The sequence below is a fragment of the Nerophis ophidion genome, linkage group LG23, assembly GCF_033978795.1.
Source record: "Nerophis ophidion isolate RoL-2023_Sa linkage group LG23, RoL_Noph_v1.0, whole genome shotgun sequence".
In the NCBI taxonomy this organism is placed as follows: Eukaryota; Metazoa; Chordata; class Actinopteri; order Syngnathiformes; family Syngnathidae; genus Nerophis; species Nerophis ophidion.
In genome coordinates, this window is record NC_084633.1 from 13,146,623 (window position 1) to 13,170,618 (window position 23,996).

The 23,996-nt window shown below is 41.2% G+C and overlaps 1 protein-coding gene across 4 annotated transcripts in view; it reads right to left on the reverse strand.

Moving 5' to 3' along the window:
• The window catches only part of arhgap44a (Rho GTPase activating protein 44a), a 169,459-nt gene that overhangs the window by 87,447 nt on the left and 58,016 nt on the right, over positions 1-23,996 (reverse strand). For all 4 annotated transcript variants that reach the window (XM_061884904.1, XM_061884906.1, XM_061884903.1 and 1 more), the window contains exons 2-9: positions 16,500-16,539; positions 16,316-16,435; positions 16,146-16,222; positions 14,134-14,245; positions 13,977-14,053; positions 7,601-7,715; positions 7,465-7,533; positions 7,289-7,370 (exon numbers count right to left, since the gene is read on the reverse strand). In XM_061884904.1, coding sequence (XP_061740888.1) covers positions 7,289-7,370; positions 7,465-7,533; positions 7,601-7,715; positions 13,977-14,053; positions 14,134-14,245; positions 16,146-16,222; positions 16,316-16,435; positions 16,500-16,539 — 692 coding nt within the window. The remainder of the gene's footprint in view (positions 1-7,288; positions 7,371-7,464; positions 7,534-7,600; positions 7,716-13,976; positions 14,054-14,133; positions 14,246-16,145; positions 16,223-16,315; positions 16,436-16,499; positions 16,540-23,996) is intronic.

The following is a 23,996-nucleotide window of genomic DNA, read 5'->3' on the forward strand; positions in this document are numbered from 1 at the left end:
GTATATTTTTCTCCATGTGGCCCCCGATCTAAAAGGAGTTTGACACCCCTGATCTAGATAAACTAATGATCACCATATACAAACTCCCTGTATCACTAAGCTTGTTTCCACCATGCAATGTCACATTAAAACCTCAAGTAATCTTTTTGCCAGTGTCTGAAACATCCTGGGCGAAACCTTCAAAATAAAAGCACATTCACAACCGGAATTGCCGACCTTTAGTTTTGTCATTATGTGCTCTCAAATTTTAACATATGAATATTTATATCAACAGTTAGATATGTTTCTGTTTCTGTTGAGGATTAATAAATAATTTCTGATTTTTATATCCGGGGTCTGTCTGTATGATACAATATGTACATTTTATGTACTGCATACTGTAATTCAATCGCTTTGGATGGATTATACATCAAACATGTTAATGCACAACATCGCATTATTGCACAATATGCATACTAAGTACTTTCAATTTGGATATTCAAACCAGCGGTTGAGCCCTATTTGTGCAAGTAATTAAGCTGCAGAAAGCAAATTTCTTCCTAATGAGGCAGTTGTACGGCACATACGGGGCTGCTAATTCTATTACTTTGTCAGTGAGATGTTGCTGCTGGTGCATAATCGGGGCACATATTGACACACACACACACACACACACACGCACGCACACGCACACGCACACACACACACATTCTTGTATTTGTTACCTTCTTGAGAACTCCGAAAAAAGCCTACCTTTTTAGGACCACCCCTTCTAGATGTACAGAGATGAATATTTACAACATTTATAATATATACATACTATGGAAATATAAAAAAGGTAAGCATTTAGTTGTTTTTTTTAATATTTTGTTTGTAATTGTTTTTTAATCTTCATTATTTACTTCAAGTTATTACAGTATGTCCCTATATACATATTTATTTTATACATTTTGGCCAAAGGGGGCGGTATAGCTCGGTTGGTAGAGTGGCCGTGCCAGCAACTTGAGGGTTGCAGGTTCGATTCCCGCTTCTGCCATCCTAGTCACTGCCGTTGTGTCCTTGAGCAAGACACTTTTCCCAGCTGCTCCCAGTGCCCCCCACACTGGTTTAAATGTAACATAGATATTGGGTTTCACTATGCAAAGCGCTTTGAGTCACTAGAGAAAAGCGCTATATAAATATAATTCACTTCACTTCACATGTCAATGTCTTACACACACTTGTTATTACATGTGTTGGCCAGAGGGGGAGCACTGCAAATTTTTACACACACTTGTTATTTCATATGTTGACCACAAATCCCTCCTTTTTGGGACCACCCTAATTTTGATAATAATTCACTGCTAGTGCTAATGAGATCTCTATTTTTTGTGTTTTGAAATGTGCTTGATGACAAACGAGTCACGGACCACAGTCGGCCCCTGTGCGCACTTTGGGCAACCCAGCTATAGAAGCTAACTGTTATGCTGCGTTCAAAAGACTCCGGCTTATTAGTGATTCCTAGAGCCCCAAAAAAGTCAGCGGGCTATAGAGCGTTTTCCGTTCGGGCTCCAGTACTCTGGAATGCCCTCCCGGTAACAGTTCGAGATGCTACCTCAGTAGAAGCATTTAAGTCTCAGCTTAAAACTCATTTGTATACTCTAGCCTTTAAATAGACCTCCTTTTTAGACCAGTTGATCTGCCGCTTCTTTTCTTTCTCCTATGTCCCCCCCTCCCTTGTGGAGGGGGTCCGGTACGATGACCATGGATGAAGTACTGGCTGTCCAGAGTCGAGACCCAGGATGGACCGCTCGCCTGTGTATCGATTGGGGACATCTCTACGCTGCTGATCCGCCTCCGCTTGAGATGGTCTCCTGTGGACGGGACTCTCGCTGCTGTCTTGGATCCGCTTGAACTGAACTCTCGCGGCTGTGTTGGAGCCACTATGGATTGAACTTTCACAGTATCATGTTAGACCCGCTCGACATCCATTGCTTTCGGTCCCCTAGAAGGGAGGGGTTGCCCACATCTGAGGTCCTCTCCAAGGTTTCTCATAGTCAGCATTGTCACTGGCGTCCCACTGGATGTGAATTCTCCCTGCCCACTGGGTGTGAGTTTTCCTTGCCCTTTTGTGGGTTCTTCCGAGGATGTTGTAGTCGTAATGATTTGTGCAGTCCTTTGAGACATTTGTGATTTGGGGCTATATAAATAAACATTGATTGATTAATTGATTGATGACCACTATAGTCTTAGTACCATAGTGTATTTGTTCATCCTACGGTCACATATGGGACACGGGTTGTCTTACGTCAGCACCTGAAGTCGTAAAATCAGCTGTTCACCTGGTGGGTTTTCCGGGGATGAATAGGGAAGTCCTTTAACTTGTTTTATCATACATTGCTGCCTTTGCACCTGTCAATATTTACTTTTGTATGCACATTAAATCTACAAAAAACTCCTAACTTTGGAGCAATGTTCACGGACTCTAGTATTTGGCTCTCTATTAGAATAAATGGTTTTCCTTATTGGGACGATGATTTATGTCCTAACTTGTTCACCGGTCCTCAAATGGAAGGTACTTTTCCCTGTTGATGTCTTAAGAACGGTAGAAATACAAAACACACACACACACATGCACACGCACACACACACACACACACACACACACACACACACACACACACACACACACACACACACACACACACACACATTCTTATATTTCTTACCTTCTTGAGACCTCTGAAAAATGCCTACTTCTTTAGACCCTCCCTTTCTAGATATATAAAGATTTGTATTTACAACATTAATAATAAATTCATACCATGCAAATATAAAAAATCTTGTTGTAATAAATGAGTTGTAATTTCACAAGAAATTGATCACAATTTCACAAGAAAAACCTAGAATCTTGGTGAAAATATAATAAGTTGTGATTTTACTCAACGCATTTTAAAATTTTAAAAGAAAAATATTTGTGCAATATTATGATAAAAGTTGGCGTTTCACTAAATGACGGTCGCAATTTTACAAGGGAAGCTTAAAATGCTGGCAATTTTATAAATAGAGTTGTAATTTTACTTGACAATTTTATAAGAAAACTAAAATTTTGCCAATATTATAAACTTTACTTGGCAAAATTATGACAAAAGAAATAATTTTACTTAATAAAATGTCACTATTTTACAAGAACAACAAAAAAATTGGCAATATTGTGATACAAGTCAGAATTGTATATGACAAATGTCACCATTTTGCATAATACGTATTAATTTTACATAAAAAAGTAATAATTTTACACAAAACATTTATATTTCACGTAAAAAGTAATAATTTTACATGAAAAAGTAATGATTTTACGAGAGCATATTGCAATATTACAGAAATGTTATAATAAAAAAGTCAACACATTGTGAGGAAAAAAAGACTGCTTTTACTTTAAAAAAGGAAGTTAGTTTCATATTTTGTTTGTAATTGCTTTTTAATCTTCATTATTACCTCAAGTTATGACAGTGTGTCTCTATTTACATATTTATTTTAGTTTTTCTATTCATTTTGGCCAAAGGGGGCGTATTTCAATTTCTTACACACACTTGTTATTCTATATGTTGACCAGAGGGCGAGCACTTCACATTTTTACACACACTTGTTATTTCATATGTTGACAGAGTGGAAGCAGTTTCAAAAATGACACAGTCAATCTGAAATATCCCTCATTTTTGGGACCACCCTAACTTTGATAGATTTCACCACCAGGGGTGCAAATGAGACATTCTCTATTAGATACATTGGTTTTCCGTATTGGGACCATGAAGTATGTCTTAACTTGCTCACCGGTCCTCATATGGAAGGTACTTTTCCTTGTTGATGTCTCAAGACGTTCAGTTTTTTTTATAAGAAAAACTGAACATTGGTGCAATATTATGATAAAAGTTGGAATTTTACTCAATAACAGTCGCAATTTTACAAGGAAAGCTTAAAATGTTGGATAATTTATGAAAAAGAGTCGTAATTTTACTCAACAAGTCATAATTTTATAAGAAAACTAACATTTTGGCAACATTATAATAATATTCGGGATTTTACTTGGCAAAATTATGACAAAAGTAATAATTTTACTCAATAAAAGTTCACTATTTTACATGAACAACGAAAAAAATTGGCAATATTGTGATACCAGTCAGAATTTTATATGACACCATTTTGCATTAAAAAGTACAAATTTTATATTAAAAGTAATAATTTTACATAAAGAAAATAATGAATTTATGAGAACATTTTGCAATATTACAGCAACAGAAAAAATATGAGGAATTGTTCCCAAATTAATAAGAAATTATTTATTTTAGTTTTTCTATCAATTTTGGCCAAAGGGGACGCATTTCAATTTCTTACACACACTTGTTATTGCATATGTTGGCCAGATGGGGAGCAATTCAAATTTTTACACACACTTGTTATTTTATATGTTGACCAGAGGGGGAGCACTTTTAAAAACGACACACAGTCAATCTGAAAAATCCCTCCTTTTTGGGACCACCCTAACTGTGATGGATTTCACCACCAGGGGTGTAAATGAGACATTCTCTATTAGATACATTGGTTTTCCGTATTGGGACCAAGAAGTATGTCTTAACTTGCTCACCGGTCCTCATACGGAAGGGTACTTTTCCTTGTTGATGTCGCAAGACGTTCATTTTGTTTACAAGAAGAACTGAACATCGTTGCAATACTATGATAAAAGTAAAAATTTCACTCAAAAGCATTCGTAATTTTACAAGGAAAGCTTAACATTTTGTCAAATTTATGAAAAGAGTCGTAATTTTACTCACCAAAAGTCATCATTTTATAAGAAAACTAACATTTTGGCAACATAATAATATTTGGGATTTTACTTGGCAAAATTATGACGGAAGTCATAATTTTACTCAATAAAATTTCACTATTTTACAGGAACAACGAAAAAATTGGCAATAATGTATTATACAAGTCCGAAATTTATATGAGAAGTGTCGCTATTTTGCATTAAAAGTAATAATTTTACATAACAAAAGTAATAATTTCACGTAAAAAGTAATAATTTTATGTAAAAATAATGATTCTACTTAAAAAAGTAATGATTTTACGAGAACATATTGCAATATTACAGAAACAGAAAGAATGCGAGAAATTGTTCCCAATTTTAAAATAACATTTAGTTTTTTCTTTGTAATTGGTTTTTAATCTTCGTTATTTACTTCAAGTTATCACAGTATGTCTCTATTTACATATTTATTAAATGTTTTCTATCAATTTTGGCCAAAGGGGGCGCATTTCAATTTCTTACACACACCTGTTATTTCATATGTTGACCAGAGGGGCGAGCACTTTTAAAAACCACACACAGTCAATTTGAAAACTCCCTTCTTTTTGGGACCACCCTAATTTTGATAGATTTCACCACCAGGGGTGTAAATGAGACATTCTCTATTAGATACATTGGTTTTCCGTATTGGGACCATGAAGTATGTCTTAACTTGCTCACTGGTCCTCATATGGAAGGTACTTTTCCTTGTTGATGTCTCAAGACGTTCAGTTTTTTTTATAAGAAAAACTGAACATTTGTGCAATATTATGATAAAAGTTGGAAATTCACTCAGTCGCAATTTTACAAGGAAAGCTTAAAATGTTGGCATATTTTATGAAAAGAGTCGTAATTTTACTCAAAAAAAGTCACAATTTTATATGAAAACTAACATTTTGGCAATATCATAATAATAATCTGGATATTACTTGGCAAAATTTTTACAAAAGACATATTAATTCTACTCAATAAAATGTCAATATTTTACAAGAACGACCAAAAAATTGCCAATACTGTGATACAAGTCCGAATTTTATATGAGAAGTGTCGCTATTTTGCATTAAAAGTAATAATTTTACATAACAAAAGTAATAATTTCACGTAAAGAGTAATAATTTTATGTAAAAATAATGATTCTACGTAAAAAAGTAATGATTTTACGAGAACATATTGCAATATTACAGAAACAGAAAGAATGCGAGAAATTGTTCCCAATTTTAGAAGGAAAAAGTTGACACATTGAGAGAAAAAAAGACTGCTTTTAGTTTAAAATAACATTTAGTTTTCTCTTTGTAATTGGTTTTTAATCTTCATTATTTACTTCAAGTTATCACAGTATGTCTCTATTTACATATTTATTAAATGTTTTCTATCAATTTTGGCCAAAGGGGGCGCATTTAAATTTTTAAACACACTTGTTATTTTATATGTTGACCAGAGGGGGAGCACTTTTAAAAACGACACACAGTCAATTTGAAAAATCCCTTCTTTTTGGGACCACCCTAATTTTGGTAGATTTCACCACCAGGGGTGTAAATGAGACATTCTCTATTAGATGCATTGGTTTTCCGTATTGGGACCAAGAAGTATGTCTTAACTTGCTCACCGCTCCTCATATGGAAGGTACTTTTCCTTGTTGATGTCGCAAGACGTTCATTTTGTTTACAAGAAAAACTGAACATCTGTGCAATACTATGATAAAAGTAAAAATTTCACTCAAAAGCATTCGCAATTTTACAAGGAAAGCTTAACATTTTGTCAAATTTATGAAAAGAGTCGTAATTTTACTCACCAAAAGTCATAATTTTATAAGAAAACTAACATTTTGGCAACATAATAATATTTGGGATTTTACTTGGCAAAATTATGACGGAAGTCATAATTTTACTCAATAAAATGTCACTATTTTACAGGAACAACGAAAAAATTGGCAATATTGTATTATACAAGTCCGAATTTTATAAGACAAGTGTCGTTATTTTGCATTAAAAGTAATAATTGTACATAACAAAAGTAATAATTTCACGTAAAGAGTAATAATTTTATGTAAAAAGTAATGATTCTACTTAAAAAAGTAATGATTGTACGAGAACATATTGCAATATTACAGAAACAGAAAGAATGCGAGAAATTGTTCCCAATTTTAGAAGGAAAAAGTTGACACAGAGAAAAAAAGACTGCTTTTAGTTTAAAATAAAGTTTTTTATGTTTTGTAATTGGTTTTTAATCTTCATTATTTACTTCAAGTTATCACAGTATGTCTCTATTTATGTAATATTTATTACATTCTTTCCATCAATTTTGGCCAAAGGGGGCGCATTTCAATTTCTTACACACACCTGTTATTTCATATGTTGACCAGAGGGGCGAGCACTTTTAAAACCTACACACAGTCAATTTGAAAAAAAAAACTCCTTTTTGGCACGCACACACACACACACACACACACACACACACACACACACACACACTGAGGGTATGTCTGACCTTGGTGCGCTTTAATTTGGGGCAGGATGTTGTGAAGAATCTCCAATGACTTCCTGTGGTATTCCGCCTGTGTTTCTATCAGCTGTGGATGGGAGGAGAGAGAGCGACTATGAGCGACTGCGTACATCCAGAGAGATCACAGCTGTGAATATATAGTACGCTGGTGCAGTACTTACTGTCTGGAAATAATTTGCATAGTCTATTTCTTTGGCCACAAAGCTGTACATATCTGCAGACAACTGATCCTGAAACAAAAATGCCTCAAGCTTAATAGAATGTTCAACTTGAGACTGTAACATATATTATGCCGACCCTGCAAATCTCCATCCGAGTGGCTGCTTCCTCCATCTCCTCTCGAAGCGACTCGGACTTGGTGCCGGGCTGCAGAGTGCTGGGGTGGCTGGACGACTTGGACGACTGATGGTATCTGTGAGCAGGAAGTCAGCGTTGTTGCTCTTAGAAATTGTTTTACGATATTTAAAATGCGCTGTAACTAATTGTAAAAATCCCCCGAGGCCGAGACTGAAATTTGGGTTTTGTGTATGTAACCCTCCTGAACTGCTGCACACAAAACACGCACTGCCACTGTGTAGGAACGGGTATTGTTTACATTTAAACCACCGCATTTTCCGGACTATAAGGCGCACTTAAAGGCCTACTGAAATGAGATTTTCTCATTTAAACGGGGATAGCAGGTTTTACTACTTACGTATAAAATACTACACGGTCTAGCTCCAGCCTATCTTGCCGATTGTATTGTACCATATGTCCCGGCAAGAAATCTGCGTTCAAAGGACTCCGGCTTATTAGTGATTCCCAAAGCCCAAAAAAAGTCTGCGGGCTATAGAGCGTTTTCCGTTCGGGCTCCAGTACTCTGGAATGCCCTCCCGGTAACAGTTCGAGATGCCACCTCAGTAGAAGCATTTAAGTCTCACCTTAAAACTCATTTGTATACTCTAGCCTTTAAATAGACTCCCTTTTTAGACCAGTTGATCTGCCGTTTCTTTTCTTTTTCTTCTATGTCCCACTCTCCCTTGTGGAGGGGGTCCGGTCCGATCCGGTGGCCATGTACTGCTTGCCTGTGTATCGGCTGGGGACATCTCTGCGCTGCTGATCCGCCTCCGCTTGGGATGGTTTCCTGCTGGCTCCGCTGTGAACGGGACTCTCGCTGCTGTGTTGGATCCACTTTGGACTGGACTCTCGCAACTGTGTTGGATCCATTATGGATTGAACTTTATCAGTATCATGTTAGACCCGCTCGACATCCATTGCTTTCCTCCTCTCCAAGGTTCTCATAGTCATTATTGTCACCGATGTCCCACTGGGTGTGAGTTTTCCTTGCCCTTATGTGGGCCTACCGAGGATGTCGTAGTGGTTTGTGCAGCCCTTTGAGACACTAGTGATTTAGGGCTATATAAGTAAACATTGATTGATTGATTGATCATTCTATGTGTCATACTTGATCATTTCGCGATATTGCCATATTTTTGCTGAAAGGATTTAGTAGAGAACATCGACGATAAAGTTGGCAACTTTTGGTCGCTAATAAAAAAGCCTTGCCTGTACCGGAAGTAGCAGACGATGTGCGCGTGACGTCACGGGTTGTGGAGCTCCTCACATCCTCACATTGTTTACAATCATGGCCACCAGCAGCGAGAGCGATTCGGACCGAGAAAGCGACGATCCATCCATCCATCCATTTTTCTACCGCTTATTCCTTTTCGGGGTCGCGGGGGGCGCTGGCGCCTATCTCAGCTACAATCGGGCGGAAGGCGACGATTTCCTCATTAATTTGAGCGAGGATGAAAGATTTGTGGATGAGGAAAGTGAGAGTGAAGGACTAGAAAAAATAAATAAATAAATAAATAAAAAAGACGAGGGCGGTGGGAGCGACTCAGATGTTATTAGACACATTTACTGGGATAATTCTGGAAAATCCCTTATCTGCTTATTGTGTTACTAGTGTTTTAGTGAGATTATATGGTCGTACCTGTACAGCCTGAAAGTCGGTGAGGTGTGGCCACGGTTGTGGTGACTGCCAGCGTCTCCAAGGAAAGCCACTTTTCTCGACTAGGCAAAGGCAGCGGTTGGGGCCGGGCTGACATTTTTTTTTTTTCCCCTCCTCCACGGTGTGAAGTGAAGTGTGAAGTGAATTATATTTATATAGCGCTTTTCTCTAGTGACTCAAAGCGCTTTACATAGTGAAACCCAATATCCAAGTTCCATTTAAACCAGTGGGGGTGGCACTGGGAGCAGGTGGGTAAAGTGCCTTGCCCAAGGACACAACGGCAGTGACTAAGATGGCGGAAGCGGGAATCGAACCTGCAACCCTCAAGTTGCTGGCACGGCCACTCTACCAACCGAGCTATGCCGGTGTAAGCATCCCACGGTCGGGGGCGGCCGGTGTGAGGGGGCAAGAGAGTCTGCAGCTGCCGAAGGAACGACACAAGCTCGCCGCTCATGTCTACGGTAAGAGCCGACTTGTACCCCCATTTTCTCACCGAAGCCTGCCGGTTGACATGTGGTAGGGAACCATGTTCGCTTGACCGCTCTGTTCCATAGTAAAGCTTTGGTTGATACTTTTATTAGTAGATTGCACAGTTCAGTACATATTCCGTACAATTGACCACTAAATGGTAACACCCGAGTAAGTTTTTCAACTTGTTTAAGTCGGGGTCCACGTTAATCAATTCACCGTCATCTTTCAGGAATGTAAACAAGGAAACACGGGCTGTGTTTGTGTTGCTAAAGGCGGCCGCGATACACTTTCTTCATCTTTCATCTTTGACGTCTCCATTATTAATTGAACAAATTGCAAAAGATTCAGCAACACAGCTGTCCGAAATACTGTGTAATTATGCGATTAAAGCAGACGACTCATAGCTGGGATCGGTGCTGCATCAAAATGTCCGCTACAATCCGTGACGTCACGCGCACGTGTCATCATACAATAGGGGTGTAACGGTACGTGTATTTGTATTGTACCGTTTCAGTACGGGGGTTTCGGTTCGGTTCGGAAGTGAACCGAACGACACGGACATATAAGTAGCGCACCGCACGTTGTGTAAAGAATGCACAGCGAGGCATCATGAATTAATTTACGTGGACCCCGACTTAAACAGGTTAAAATACTTATTCGGGTGTTACCATTTAGTGGTCAATTGTACCCCTGCTCTCAATTAACCCGGCAGTATTTAGGTTTGTCACTTACTGCTTGGCCTCGCCGGTTATTGTTTCCCGAACTCATCTCTTGCATGCACCTGCTTCCCCAGTCCTGGTACATTTTCGCTACTTTGTCCTGAATTCCCTAACCTCTTGTTCATTTATTTCCTAGTCCCCCTGACTCTTGCCTTGCTCAGTGTGCCCTGGCCCTTCCACTTGCCGACCTCTGAGGAACCTTTTGTCCATTTTACATGGTGTGCATTTCTGCCCCATCGCCCTTAGTTACCGTATTTCTTTGAATTGCCGCTGTGGCGCTAATTATTTTGAAACCTCTTCTCACTCCTGCGCTTACCAAAGGCATGCAGTAAAAATTTCAGTGTGATGTAATGATACCATCATGAAAAGCACATTTACTAAAAAAAATAAACGTTATTATGGTCTTACCTTTACTTATAAATATAGTCCATGCCAGCTCCTTCTGATCAAAAGCATCGATAACTTGTTTATAGAAGTCTTCCTTATCTTTTTTCAGTTTTAAAAGTCTCTCTGTCTCGATGGAGATCTTCCTTTATTACCTCCTCCAGCACATATCACGTCACTCATTTCACTTCTTCTGCAGCCGAGTAGTCGCAAGAAGGATCACTAGCGCTCTCTACCATGACGGTCATTAAATGACGGGAGTCATTTAATGACTCATATTTGACAGACGCAGCTACGGTATTAAGACGGTCTCAAGCAGTCGTCTTGCGGGTTCCCAGGACCACCGAGGAAGGACATGGCTTGAGCAGTTTGACTTTGCTTATTTTTCAATAAAACCTCAGTCCAGGTCGCTCTTCCGCTCCTCCTCTCCGTTCGTTCGCCGGCTCCTCGCCGCCATCTTGGGCCGGGCTCCAGCGTGCCCTGCCTGTCTGTCGGACCGTCGGCTCCACAGGTATATTAATAAAACATAGCTGCTTACTGTTCTTTTTAGCATACCTGTATACAATAGCTTAGACATTAAATCCTACTGAATAGCTCTTAATCTTCTTCCCTTTATGCGATTCCAAATTACCGGTATTGAAATCAGCCTCCTCCATTTTGAAAATGATGACAGGGGAAGTGTCACTCGTGACGTCACGAGTTTGACTAAGCATGCGCTAATTATTTTGCAAAGCGAGGTTGACCCGGCAGTGATTCAAGGCAGGCGCATACTATATGTCCGGCAGCAATTCAAGGAAATACGGTATCCCTTTTTGTCTGATTAAATGTTTTCATTTTCTGTAATCCCACCTTGTCTCCTGTCTCTGCATCCTGGGGTCACCGACACTTGACCAAGACCTTAACAATAATCATTTAGTAGAGCACTTTTTAAAGTGTGAGGTGTTTTTAGAGCTTGAAAAAGTAAGTAGGAGTATACAACATACCAGGGCAAATTAAGGCACATTAAGATTTTCAATCTGGCCCGCCGGACATTCCCAAATATTTTTTTTAGATCTTTAAGCTCGGTTGGTAGAGTGGCTGTGCCAGCAACTTGATGGTTGCAGGTTCGATTCCCGCTTGTGCCATTCTAGTTACTGCCGTTGTGTCCTTGGGCAAGACACTTTACCCACCTGCTCCCAGTGCCACCCACACTGGTTTAAATGTAACTTAGATATTGGGTGTCACTATGTAAAAGCGCTTTGAGTCACTTGAGAAAAGCGCTATATAAAATATAATTCACTTAATTCACTTAAACTGTAGCTGCCATTATGCTGTGCAGTCATGTTTTCAAATGACCGTAAGTTCTGAACTATAAAAAGTATTTCAAAGGTTTGAATCTGCGCTTTTGCATGATATACCTGTTACTATGGTAATCTACTTAGTTACTATGGTAATCTAAATCACAGCAGCTCAGACGAGTCACCAAGCAGTGTGGGTGGGGAGCGTTTCCACAGTGTCAGCCTGAAATGCTGGTGTCAGGGACAGACGCGGAAGGATATTTTCATAACAAAGTTCTAGAGCATGGGTGTCAAACTCTGGCCCGCGGGCCAAATATGGCCCGCCGTTTAATTTCATTTGGCCCTTGAGGCAATATCAAATTAACATTAGAGCTGGCCCGGCGCTAACACCACATTCACCGCTAATACTCATACTTGCCAACCCTCCCGATTTTCCCGGGAGACTCCCCAAGTTTGGTGCCCTTCCCGAAAATCTCCCTGGGCAACCATTCTCCCGATTTCCACCCGGACAACAATATTGGGAGCGTGCCTTAAAGGCACTGTCTTTAGCGTCCTCTACAACATGTCGTCACGTCCTCTTTTCCTCCATATTAACAGCGTGCTGGCCAAGTCACATAATATATGCGGCTTTCACACACACATACTTGGCCAACAGCCATACAGGTCACACTGAGGGTGGCCGTATAAACAACTTTAACACTGTTACAAATATGCGCCACACTGTGAACCCACACCAAACAAGAATGACAAAACACATTTCGGGAGAACACCCGCACCGTAACACAACATAAACACAACAGAACAAATACCCAGAACCCCTTGCAGCACTAACTCTACCGGAACGCTATAATATACACCCACCGCTACCACCAAACCCCGCCCACCTCATTTTTATTTTATTTTCGAATTTGTTAGCCTGTGGAAAAAGTTAATGTTGATATTTACCTCAGAAAGCTGCAAATAGAACCGAAGCATACATTTTTTTAATTACATTTTATTTAATATACCACTGATGTTTTTTCGTTTGTTTTTTGAAAGTTGATTTTGCACTATTACGTTATATAAGCTCTGCCTGTTCCGTGGGAGGAAGCCGGAGTACCCGAAGGGAACCCACGCATTCACGGGGAGAACATGCAAACTCCACACAGAAAGATCCCGAGCCCGGGGTTGAGCCCAGGATTACACAGGACCTTCGTATTGTGAGGCAGATGCACTAACCCCTGTCCCACCATGCTGCCCGATGTAATCCTTGCTTGTTCAATATTTATTGCAAAACTTGTTTGGGTCCCTATTTAAAGGTTAATTTGTTCAACCTTTGTTCAGTTTTAAATTTTGGCCCACTCTGTATTCGAGTTTGACACCCCTGTTCTAGACCTTAGAGATATATCAGATTGTAGGTGGGGTTTTTTGTACCCTTTGCATTCATATTTTGTGGTGTTTGTTGCATTTTTGTTGCGTTTCGCTTGATTGTAAAATATGTCGATCGAGAGGGTAGGTGACGAACACATGTTGTCAATATTCAGCGTTTTATCGTTCGTAGTTAATATTGTAAATCCCACATTCTTTATTTTCATGTACATTCTGGGTGTTTCATTCAGTAAACATATTTTTAAATTCCATTCCGTTTTTTTTTTAAGGCGGTCTGTCATGACGTTTTAAGCATTCAATCAGACGTTATTGGGAGGTTTGGTATTAGTGTTTCTAAAAATAGATATACCGGCCCCCAGATACTTTGTCTCTAAATTTGGCCCCCCGAGTCAAAATATTTGCCCAGGCCTGGCATACAACAACAACAGTGGTAGTAGTTAGTAATAGAAGATGCCCTTCACCTTCCACGTGCCGAGTCCATGTCCAGGACGAGCTTAGCTAAGTGCTTTCTTTGTTTCTGTATGTTAGGAATGTCCACCTAAGACGGAAAAATAAGATGATGTTACGGTCCTGGATGGGACGTGTTAAAAGTCGACGCATTAAGCAGCTTTCACCGACCTCGGCAAGAACGTAGAGCGGCTCGACCACATCCCGCTCGATCTGGAACTCAAAGTCGATGAGCTCCTGGGCCAACTTCTCTTCCGTCTCCCCACACATCTTCAGCATCTTCCTGTTTGGAGTAATCAAGTACAATTCAACTCTGATTGGCTTAATATTCTGTACATAAGCCTGTGCAGGCGTGATTTGGCACACGAGGCTGAAATCTTGTGGCTTGTTAATATTTTTTTCCCTGTTTAATGACCTCAGTGTTATAGGGGACTATCCAAGTACAGTTGATTATCCACCCATTACTTAAAAACTGATTGATATTATGGGAAATGATTGCCAGATTCATTTTCAGGAGCATTAAATACATTAAGATACAAACCCCGTTTTCATATGAGTTGGGAAATTGTAAATATAAACGGAATACAATGATTTGCAAATCCTTTTCAACCCATATTCAATTGAATGCACTACAAAGACAAGATATTTGATGTTCAAACTCATAAACTTCATTTTTTTTGCAAATAATAATTAACTTAGAATGTCATGGCTGCAACACGTGCCAAAGTAGTTGGGAAAGGGCATGTTCACCACTGTGTTACCACACCTTTTCTTATAAAAACACTCAATAAACGTTTGGGAACTGAGGAAACTAATAGTTGAAGCTTTGAAAGTGGAATTCTTTCCCATTCTTGTTTTATGTAGAGCTTCAGTCGTTCAACAGTCCGGGGTCTCCGCTGTCGTATTTTACGCTCCATAATGCGCCACACATTTTGAATGGGAGACAGGTCTGGACTGCAGGCGGGCCAGGAAAGTACCTGTACTCTTCTACTACGAAACCATGTTGTTGTAACACATGGCTTGGCATTGTCTTGCTGAAATAAGCAGGGGCGTCCATGATAATGTTGCGTGCATGGCAACATATGTTGCTCCAAAACCTGTATGTATCTTTCAGCAATAATGGTGCTTTCACAGGTGTGTAAGTTACCCATGCCTTGGGCACTAATACACCCCCATACCAGCACAGATGCTGGCTTTTGAACTTTGCGCCTATAACAATCCGGATGTTTTCTTTCCACACGATGTCCAAACAGAATTTGAAAGGTTGATTCGTCAGATTACTAAACACTTTGCATCAGTCCATCTTAGATGAGCTCGGGTCCAGCGAAGCCGGCGTCGTTTCTGGGTGTTGTTGATAAATGGCTTTTACTTTGCATTGTAGAGTTTTAACTTGCACCTACAGATGTAGCGACCAACTGTAGTTACTGACAGTGGTTTTCTGAAGTGTTTATCAGCGCATTTGGTGAAAATTCTTTACACACTAATGTCGCTCTTTGATGCAGTGCCGCCAAGGTCACGGGTATTTAATGTTACGTACAGTGATTTCACCAGATTCTCTGAACATTTTGATGACATTACAGACCATAGATGGTGAAATCGCTAAATTCCTTGCAATAGCTCGTTGACAAATGTTGTTCTTGAACTGTTCGACAACTTGCTCTCGCATTTGTTCACAAAATCGGTGATCCTCGCTCCATCCTTGTTTATGAATGACTAAACATTTCATAGAAGATGCTTTTATACCCAATCATGGCACCCATCTTTACCCAAATTAGCCTGTTCACCTGTGGGATGTTCCAAACAAGTGTTTCATGAGCATTCCTCAACTTTCTCAGTCTTTTTTGCCACTTGTGCCAGCTTTTTTTAAACATGTTGCAGGCATCAAATTCCAAATGAGCTATTATTTATAAAAAATAACATTTTCCTGTTTGAACATTATGTATCTTGTCTTTGCAGTCTGTTTAATTGAATATAGGTTGAAAAGGATTTGCAAATCATTGTATTCTGTTTTTATTTACCATTTACACAATGTGCCAACTTCACTGGTTTTGGGGTTTGTACTTAATTCAGCATTGTGGACACTAGCAAGAAATAGGGTGGCCTTAAAGAGTCAAAAAGGTTCAATACTGGACTGGTGTCCCCAGGGAGTGCTATAACAATATGCAAGGCTTTGCATGACGTACCCCAGGAGAGAGTCATCCCCCAATACTGCAGCTCCCTCAATCATACATTGTGCCAGGATGGTAAGCGGTAGTTTCTTCTGTCAAAAAAAAGAGACAAACAGATCGCTGTCATCAGTTTCCATGTGCAACCTGGCATCGGAAACAAGCTGACGGGTGCAATATAGACACACTGAGGGTGACTTGACAGATTTCTTCTCTACTTCAGTGCCCTGCTGACCCTGCAGGCAAGCCGTCAGCTTCTTGTGAGTGCTGTGTGTCACTTGTTTGACCAGGTCCAGACGCTTTTCCACCTGCAACGAACACATATTCAAAACCGACTCATTGCGACCGGGTTCAAGCAACGGAATAGCTCACCTGTAGGAGGTCCTCGCTTAACACCTCGGTTTTTTCGGCCCTAAAAACAAAAGAGTGCGTTATGAATATATGGAAGAAGGCAAGTTGGTCAAAAATGGACTTTAATAACCAACCAAGTGCAGCAAATACTTCCAATATACTTCCCTTCTATTGCATGTGTGTGCAACCACTTCACTGCAATTGTGTCTGGACCGACTTGCCAGAGGAGCCTTATTGCATAATTCATTCAGAAGATGGCTTTTGTCGGGTGAGGGAATAGCCGATGTTTATTGTCAATAAGGGCTGGGCGATATGGCCTTTTATTGATATTTCGATATTTTTAGGCCATGTCACGATGCACCATATATATCTCCATATTTTTCCTTAGCCTTGAATGAACACTTGATGCATGTAATCACGGCAGTATGATGATTCTATGTGTCTACATTAAAATATTCTTGTTCATACTGCATTAATATACCGGGTATGCTCATTTTAAACTTCCATGCAGAGAAGGAAATCACAACCAAGTCCATTTACCAAAACTGTATTTATTAAACAGTTATTAAGCAGTGTTACAAACCATGTCATTTCCAAAACAGAAACTGCAAGATTGTCAGAGACATTTTGAAACAAGCTATAAGTGCACTTTTCTGCATGATGTCACTAAGATGACATATCAAAACAACACTAAATTAAAGTGTATTTTTTTACAGAACACTACTTCCATCCATCCATCATCTTCCGCTTATCCGAGGTCGGGTCGCGGGGGCAGCAGCCTAAGCAGGGAAGCCCAGACTTCCCTCTCTCCAGCCACTTCATCTAGCTCTTCCCGGGGGATCCCGAGGTGTTCGCAGGCCAGCTGGGAGACATAGTCTTCCCAACGTGTCCTGGGTCTTCCCCGTGGCCCCCTACCAGCTGGACGTGCCCTAAACACCTCCCTAGGGAGGCGTTCGGGTGGCATCCTGACCAGATGCCCGAACCACCTCATCTGGCTCCTCTCGATGTGGAGGAGCAGCGGCTTTACGTTGAGTTACTCCCGGATGACAGAGCTTCTCACCCTATCTCTAAGGGAGAGCCCCGCCACACGGCGGAGGAAACTCATTTCGGCCGCTTGTACCCGTGATCTTATCCTTTCGGTCATGACCCAAAGCTCATGACCATAGGTGAGGATGGGAACGTAGATCGACCGGTAAATTGAGAGCTTTGCCTTCCGGCTCAGCTCCTTCCTCACCACAATGGATCGATACAACGTCCGCATTACTGAAGACGCCGCACCGATCCGCCTGTCGATCTCACGATCCACTCTTCCCCCACTCGTGAACAAGACTCCTAGGTACTTGAACTCCTTCACTTGGGGCAGGGTCTCCTCCCCAACCCGGAGATGGCACTCCACCCTTTTCCGGGCGAGAACCATGGACTCGGACTTGGAGGTGCTGATTCTCATTCCTGTCGCTTCACACTCGGCTGCGAACCGATCCAGTGAGAGCTGAAGATCCCGGCCAGATGAAGCCATCAGGACTACATCATCTGCAAAAAGCAGAGACCTAATCCCGTGGCCACCAAACCGGATCCCCTCAACGCCTTGACTGCGCCTAGAAATTCTGTCCATAAAAGTTATGAACAGAATCGGTGACAAAGGACAGCCTTGGCGGAGTCCAACCCTCACTGGAAACGTCAGAACACTACTACAATGGTTAAAAATAAATAAAGTGCACTTTTGTGCATGATGTCACACAAGATATTTCAATAACTGTCGGATAAAGATGAGCTGCATGACAGGAAATCAAATAGTGTGTGTCCTTCGCTATGTGGTAGGTTCCTGCAGACGTTATCTCCTTCTGTTGCTGATATTTTTTTTTTCCAGACGGTGTTGATGTGGAAATGGTTGCTTCTGCATTTTGCTGGTTTGGCACCGGCTGGAGATGTTGACATGCAGAGTTTCAAGCATTCCTCATTCTCTAGCGCAGGGGTCGGGGAACCTTTTTGGCTGAGAGAGCCACGAAAGCCATCCATCCATTTTCTACCGCTTATTCCCTTTTGGGGTCGCGGGGGGCGCTGGCGCCTATCTCAGCTACAATCGGGCGGAAGGCGGGGTACACCCTGGACAAGTCGCCACCTCATCACAGGGCCAACACAGATAGACAGACAACATTCACACTCACATTCACACACTAGGGCCAATTTAGTGTTGCCAATCAACCTATCCCCAGGTGCATGTCTTTGGAAGTGGGAGGAAGCCGGAGTACCCGGAGGGAACCCACGCATTCACGGGGAGAACATTCAAACTCCACACAGAAAGATCCCGAGCCTGGATTTGAACCCAGGACTGCAGGACCTTCGTATTGTGAGGCAGACGCACTAACCCTTCTTCCACCGTGAAGCCCACGAAAGCCAAATTTTTTAAAATGTATTTCCGTGAGAGCCATATAATATTTTTAACACTGAATACAACTGTAAGGTTCAAACACTGAAGACATCTATTAAACAGACAAGAAGCAAGGAATTAAACCGAGACTGGATTCAATTTAGCTCAATGAGGAGAATCGCGTGGAGCTGTACTCTTGTAAAGTGTCGTCCCACGCTCTGAAAAGAGATTTCTATGCCTCCTTTTTTATTTGGACTTTCCCTGATTACAACAACTAAATGCGTGCATCTCTTATTCTTTTTAATAACATTGTTATTCTGAAGCTAACCAATAATAAATAAAATACTTTTGACCATTAATGAGACTTCTTGAAATGCATGAGATTGTTTTATATTTTGAATGATATTTTTAGCACTGTTATCACCAGCGGAATTATCCATTACTTATCGTTTTAAGCAATGTCAGCTAAGATTGATCTGAGAGCCAGATGCAGTTATCAAAAGGTTCCCTACCCCTGCTCTAGTGGGTTACTTTTCAAATGATGCTACGTTAGCAGGGCTGCTACTTTTTGTAGCGACGCTTTTGCCGCGTAAATGTTGAACATATTCCCACTTGAAGCCAAACCACCACCGGATAATGGATCCCGTGCTGTTTTTCTTGGGAATTAATTCTTCCTTCATTTGTTACCAGATTGGCACCTTCTCTCTCTCGTATTACCACCCGCACCTCACCGTTAGCATCACAGCTAACGTTACCATGTCGCTACCTCTCTGCTCCGGGGGACGTTGCACACCTGACGTGTGTAAGAAGGTACGCTCGTTTAGGTCTCTGTGAGAAGGAGGGACAAGAAAGAGTGGGAAACACATGTGGTGTAATGCCCGCAGCTAAAAGCAACTTTGTGAGAATGTATACTCCAATATCACGACAGTCATTTTCTATATCGCACAGAGACAAACCCGCGATATATCGAGTATATCGATATATCGCCCAGCCCTATCGTCAATCACAAATAATGAAGTGTCGGTATAATGTTGGGTAACACTTTAGTATGGGGAACGTATTCACCATTAATTAGTTGCTTATTAAACTAACAAAGTGAAGTGAAGTGAAGTGAATTATATTTATATGGCGCTTTTCTCTAGTGACTCAAAGCGCTTTACATAGTGAAACCCAATATCTAAGTTACATTTAAACCAGTGTGGGTGGCACAGACTTAATTTAGAGTTATTTGGACACGAGGGGAATGTATAAGAGAATCAGAACCTTCAAGTCTGAGTCCATGGTTCTCGCCTGGAAAAGGGTGGAGTGCCATCTCCGGGTTAAGGAGGAGACCCTGCCCCAAGTGGAGGAGTTCAAGTACCTCGGAGTCTTGTTCACGAGTGAGGGAAGAGTGGATCGTTAAATCGACAGGTTGATCGGTGCGGCGTCTTCAGTAATGCGGACGCTGTATCGATCCGTTGTGGTGAAGAAGGAGCTGAGCCGGAAGGCAAAGCTCTCAATTTACCAGTCGATCCACGTTTCCATCCTCACCTATGATCATGAGCTTTGGGTTAGGACTGAAAAGGACAAGATCACGGGTACAAGTGGCCGAAATGAGTTTCCTCCGCCGGATGGCGGGGCTCTCCCTTAGAGATAGGGTGAGAAGCTCTGTCATCCGGTAGGAGCTCAAAGTAAAGCCGCTTCTCCGAGGAGCCAGATGAGGTGGTTCGGGCATCTGGTCAGGATGCCACCCGAACGCCTAGGGCACAACCGGTAGGAGGCCACGGGGAAGACTATGTCTCCAGGCCTTCGAACATCTTGGGATCCCCCGGGAAGAGCTGGACGAAGTGGCTAGGGAGAGGAAAGTCTGGGCTTCCCTGCTTAGGCTGCTGTCCCCGCGACCTGACCTTGGATAAGCGGAAGAAGATGGATGGATGGGATTATATAAGAGTGAGGGTTACTAATAAGCAATAATTCTGAGGTTATTGAGGGAAGACTGTTAGTTAATGGCTTACTGGGTGTATAATAATGCCATTCAGAATAAGGCATTATTAAGTACTTAATAATGACTAATTAAGAGCCAATATGTTACTAATTTGCATGTTAATAAGCAACTAATTGATGGTGACTATGTTCCCCATAATAAAGTGTTACCAAATGTTTTCTTGCTTGATCCAAAATGTGTATTTGAGCAAACTAGCATTATGTGACACAGTCAGAAAAATAAATAAACCAACGGGAATGAGGGCACCGAGCAGTAGTACCAGAAGAAGAAAAAAACTGCAGTAAATGTGTGAAAAACACGATCGCAGATTGCTGATTATGTGACAAAAGGGAAGGGAGAAAAATAACCTGGGGAAATTTGGCACAGTTCTCAAGGGGAATGTTCCAATCGCCGCAATTTTGTCCGGGACATTTCCGCATGGTTTGCACCAACAAAAGGGTTGGCGCTGATCCAAACTAGGGTGCTGTGTTCCATTCTAGTTTAAACATAACTTTAATGGATATAACATGAAGACAAACGATAAATAAGTTAAAAGGCCCCTCAAATGAGTAAAATGATGATGACTTTAAATAGACATCCTTTTTAGACCAGTTGATCTGCCGCTTCTTTTCTTTCTCCTATGTCCCCCCCTCCCTTGTGGAGGGGGTCCGGTCCGATGACCATGGATGAAGTACTGGCTGTCCAGAGTCGAGACCCAGGATGGACCGCTCGTCGGGACCCAGGGTGGACCGCTCGCCTGTATCGGTTGGGGACATCTCTACGCTGCTGATCCGCCTCCGCTTGAGATGGTTTCCTGTGGACGGGACTCTCGCTGCTGTCTTGGATCCGCTTTGAACTGAACTCTCGCGGCTGTGTTGGAGCCACTATGGATTGAACTTCCACAGTATCATGTTAGACCCGCTCGACATCCATTGCTTTCGGTCCCCTAGAGGGGGGGGGGGTTGCCCACATCTGAGGTCCTCTCCAAGGTTTCTCATAGTCAGCATTGTCACTGGATGTGAATTCTCCCTGCCCACTGGGTGTGAGTTTTCCTTGCCCTTTTGTGGGTTCTTCCGAGGATGTTGTAGTCGTAATGATTTGTGCAGTCCTTTGAGACATTTGTGATTTGTGGCTATATAAATAAACATTGATTGATTGATTGATGATGACAGGGTAACATAACTTTATACCAAAGACTATAAAAACTGGACCCATTTTGGCACTCAGCATCAAGGGTTGGAATTGGGGGTTAAATCACCAAAAACGATTGCCGGGCACAGCCACCCCCGCTGCTCACTGCTCCCCTCACCTCCCAGGGGGTAATCAAGGGTAATGGGTCAAATGCAGAGAATAATTTCGACACACCTAGTATGTGTGTGACAATCATTGGTACTTTAACTTTAGTGTATAACGTAAGGCAGGGGTCGGGAACCTTTTTGGCTGAGAGAGCCAAAAAGCCAAATATTTTTAAATATATTTCCATCCATCCATCCATCCATTTTCTACCGCTTATTCCCTTTCGGGGTCGCGGGGGGCGCTGGCGCCTATCATATTTCCGTAAGAGTCATATAATATTTTTTCTTAACACTGAACACAACTAAACACGTGCATTTTTAAGTAAGACCAACATTTCTAGAGTATAATAGGTCTCTTATTCTTTGTAATTGCATTGTTATTCTGAAGTTCGGGACGGCGTGGCGCAGTGGGAGAGTGGCCATGCGTAACCCGAGGGTCCCTGGTTCAAATCCCACCTAGTACCAACCTCGTCACGTCCGTTGTGTCCTGAGCAAGACACTTCACCCTTGCTCCTGATGGGTGCTGGTTGGCGCCTTGCATGGCAGCTCCCTCCATCAGTGTGTGAATGTGTGTGTGAATGGGTAAATGTGGAAGTAGTGTCAAAGCTATACAAGTACAACCCATTTAAGTTAACTGTGGAGGGGGCGTGGCCTGCGGGCCTGCAGCGACAGGTGCGTAGACGGCCCACCTGTTCCTTGTTATCTAATCACCTGTCGCTCTGTTATAAGCAGCAGCCAGGGGGAGAAACTGGGTTGAGGCTGGAAATACTATTGCTGGAAAGCAACTGAGAGACTTATTGAAAAATAAAACAATATTGTAACCCTGAAACAGGCTCTCATGTCGGTGCTTGGGAGTCTGAAGAACCCCCAGGAGGGCAAGCCCCACACTAACCAATAATAAATAAATAACTTCTTACCATTAACGCAACTTCTTGAACAGGTGCGGTAGAAAACGGATGGATGGATTAAAAATGCGTGAGAATGTTTTATATTTTGAACATTATTTTTAACACTGTGATTACAAGTGGAGTTATTCATTACTTATCGTGTTAAGCAACGTCAGCTCAGATTTATCAGAGAGCCAGATGCTGTCATCAAAAGAGCCACATCTGGCTCTAGAGCCATAGGTTCCCTACCCCTGATGTAAGGTATTGCACAACACTAAGAACTGTTTCTAATATTGTAAACTAGTGTTGTACCGATACCAATATTTTGGGAGCAGTACCGGTATTACAATTATTTTGATACTTTTCTAATCAGAGGAGACCACAAAAAATTGCATTACTGGTTTTATTCAAACAAAAAATCTTATGGTACATTAAACAAATGTTTCTTTTTGGCAAAATGTTTCCTTAGATAAAATAGTGAACATACAAGACAACTTGTCTTTTAGTAGTAAGTAAACAAAGGCTCCTAATTTAATCTGCAGTAACATATTGTGTCATTTTCCATTCTATTATTTTGTCAACATTAAGGACAAGAGGTAGGAAATGAATTATTAATCTACTTGTTCATTTACTGTTAATATCGGCTCACTTTCTCTTTTAACATGTTCTGTCTACACTTCTGTTAAAATGTAAAAATCACTTATTCTTCTGTTGTTTGGATACTTTACATTAGTTTTGGATGATACCACAAATTTAGGTATCAAACCGGTACCAAGTCGTTACAGGATCATACATTGGTCATATTCAAAGTCCTCATGTGGACATATTTCCTGAGTTTATAAACATAATATACATTTAAAAAAAAGGAACGATGTCGTGATTCCAAAAAATATCGATGTAATCATAGTAGACTAGATACTCTACTGTACTTGGTATCATTACAGTGGATGTTAATTGTAGATCCACCTATGCAGTTTGTTTACATTTTGATGCCGGTGAGCTACG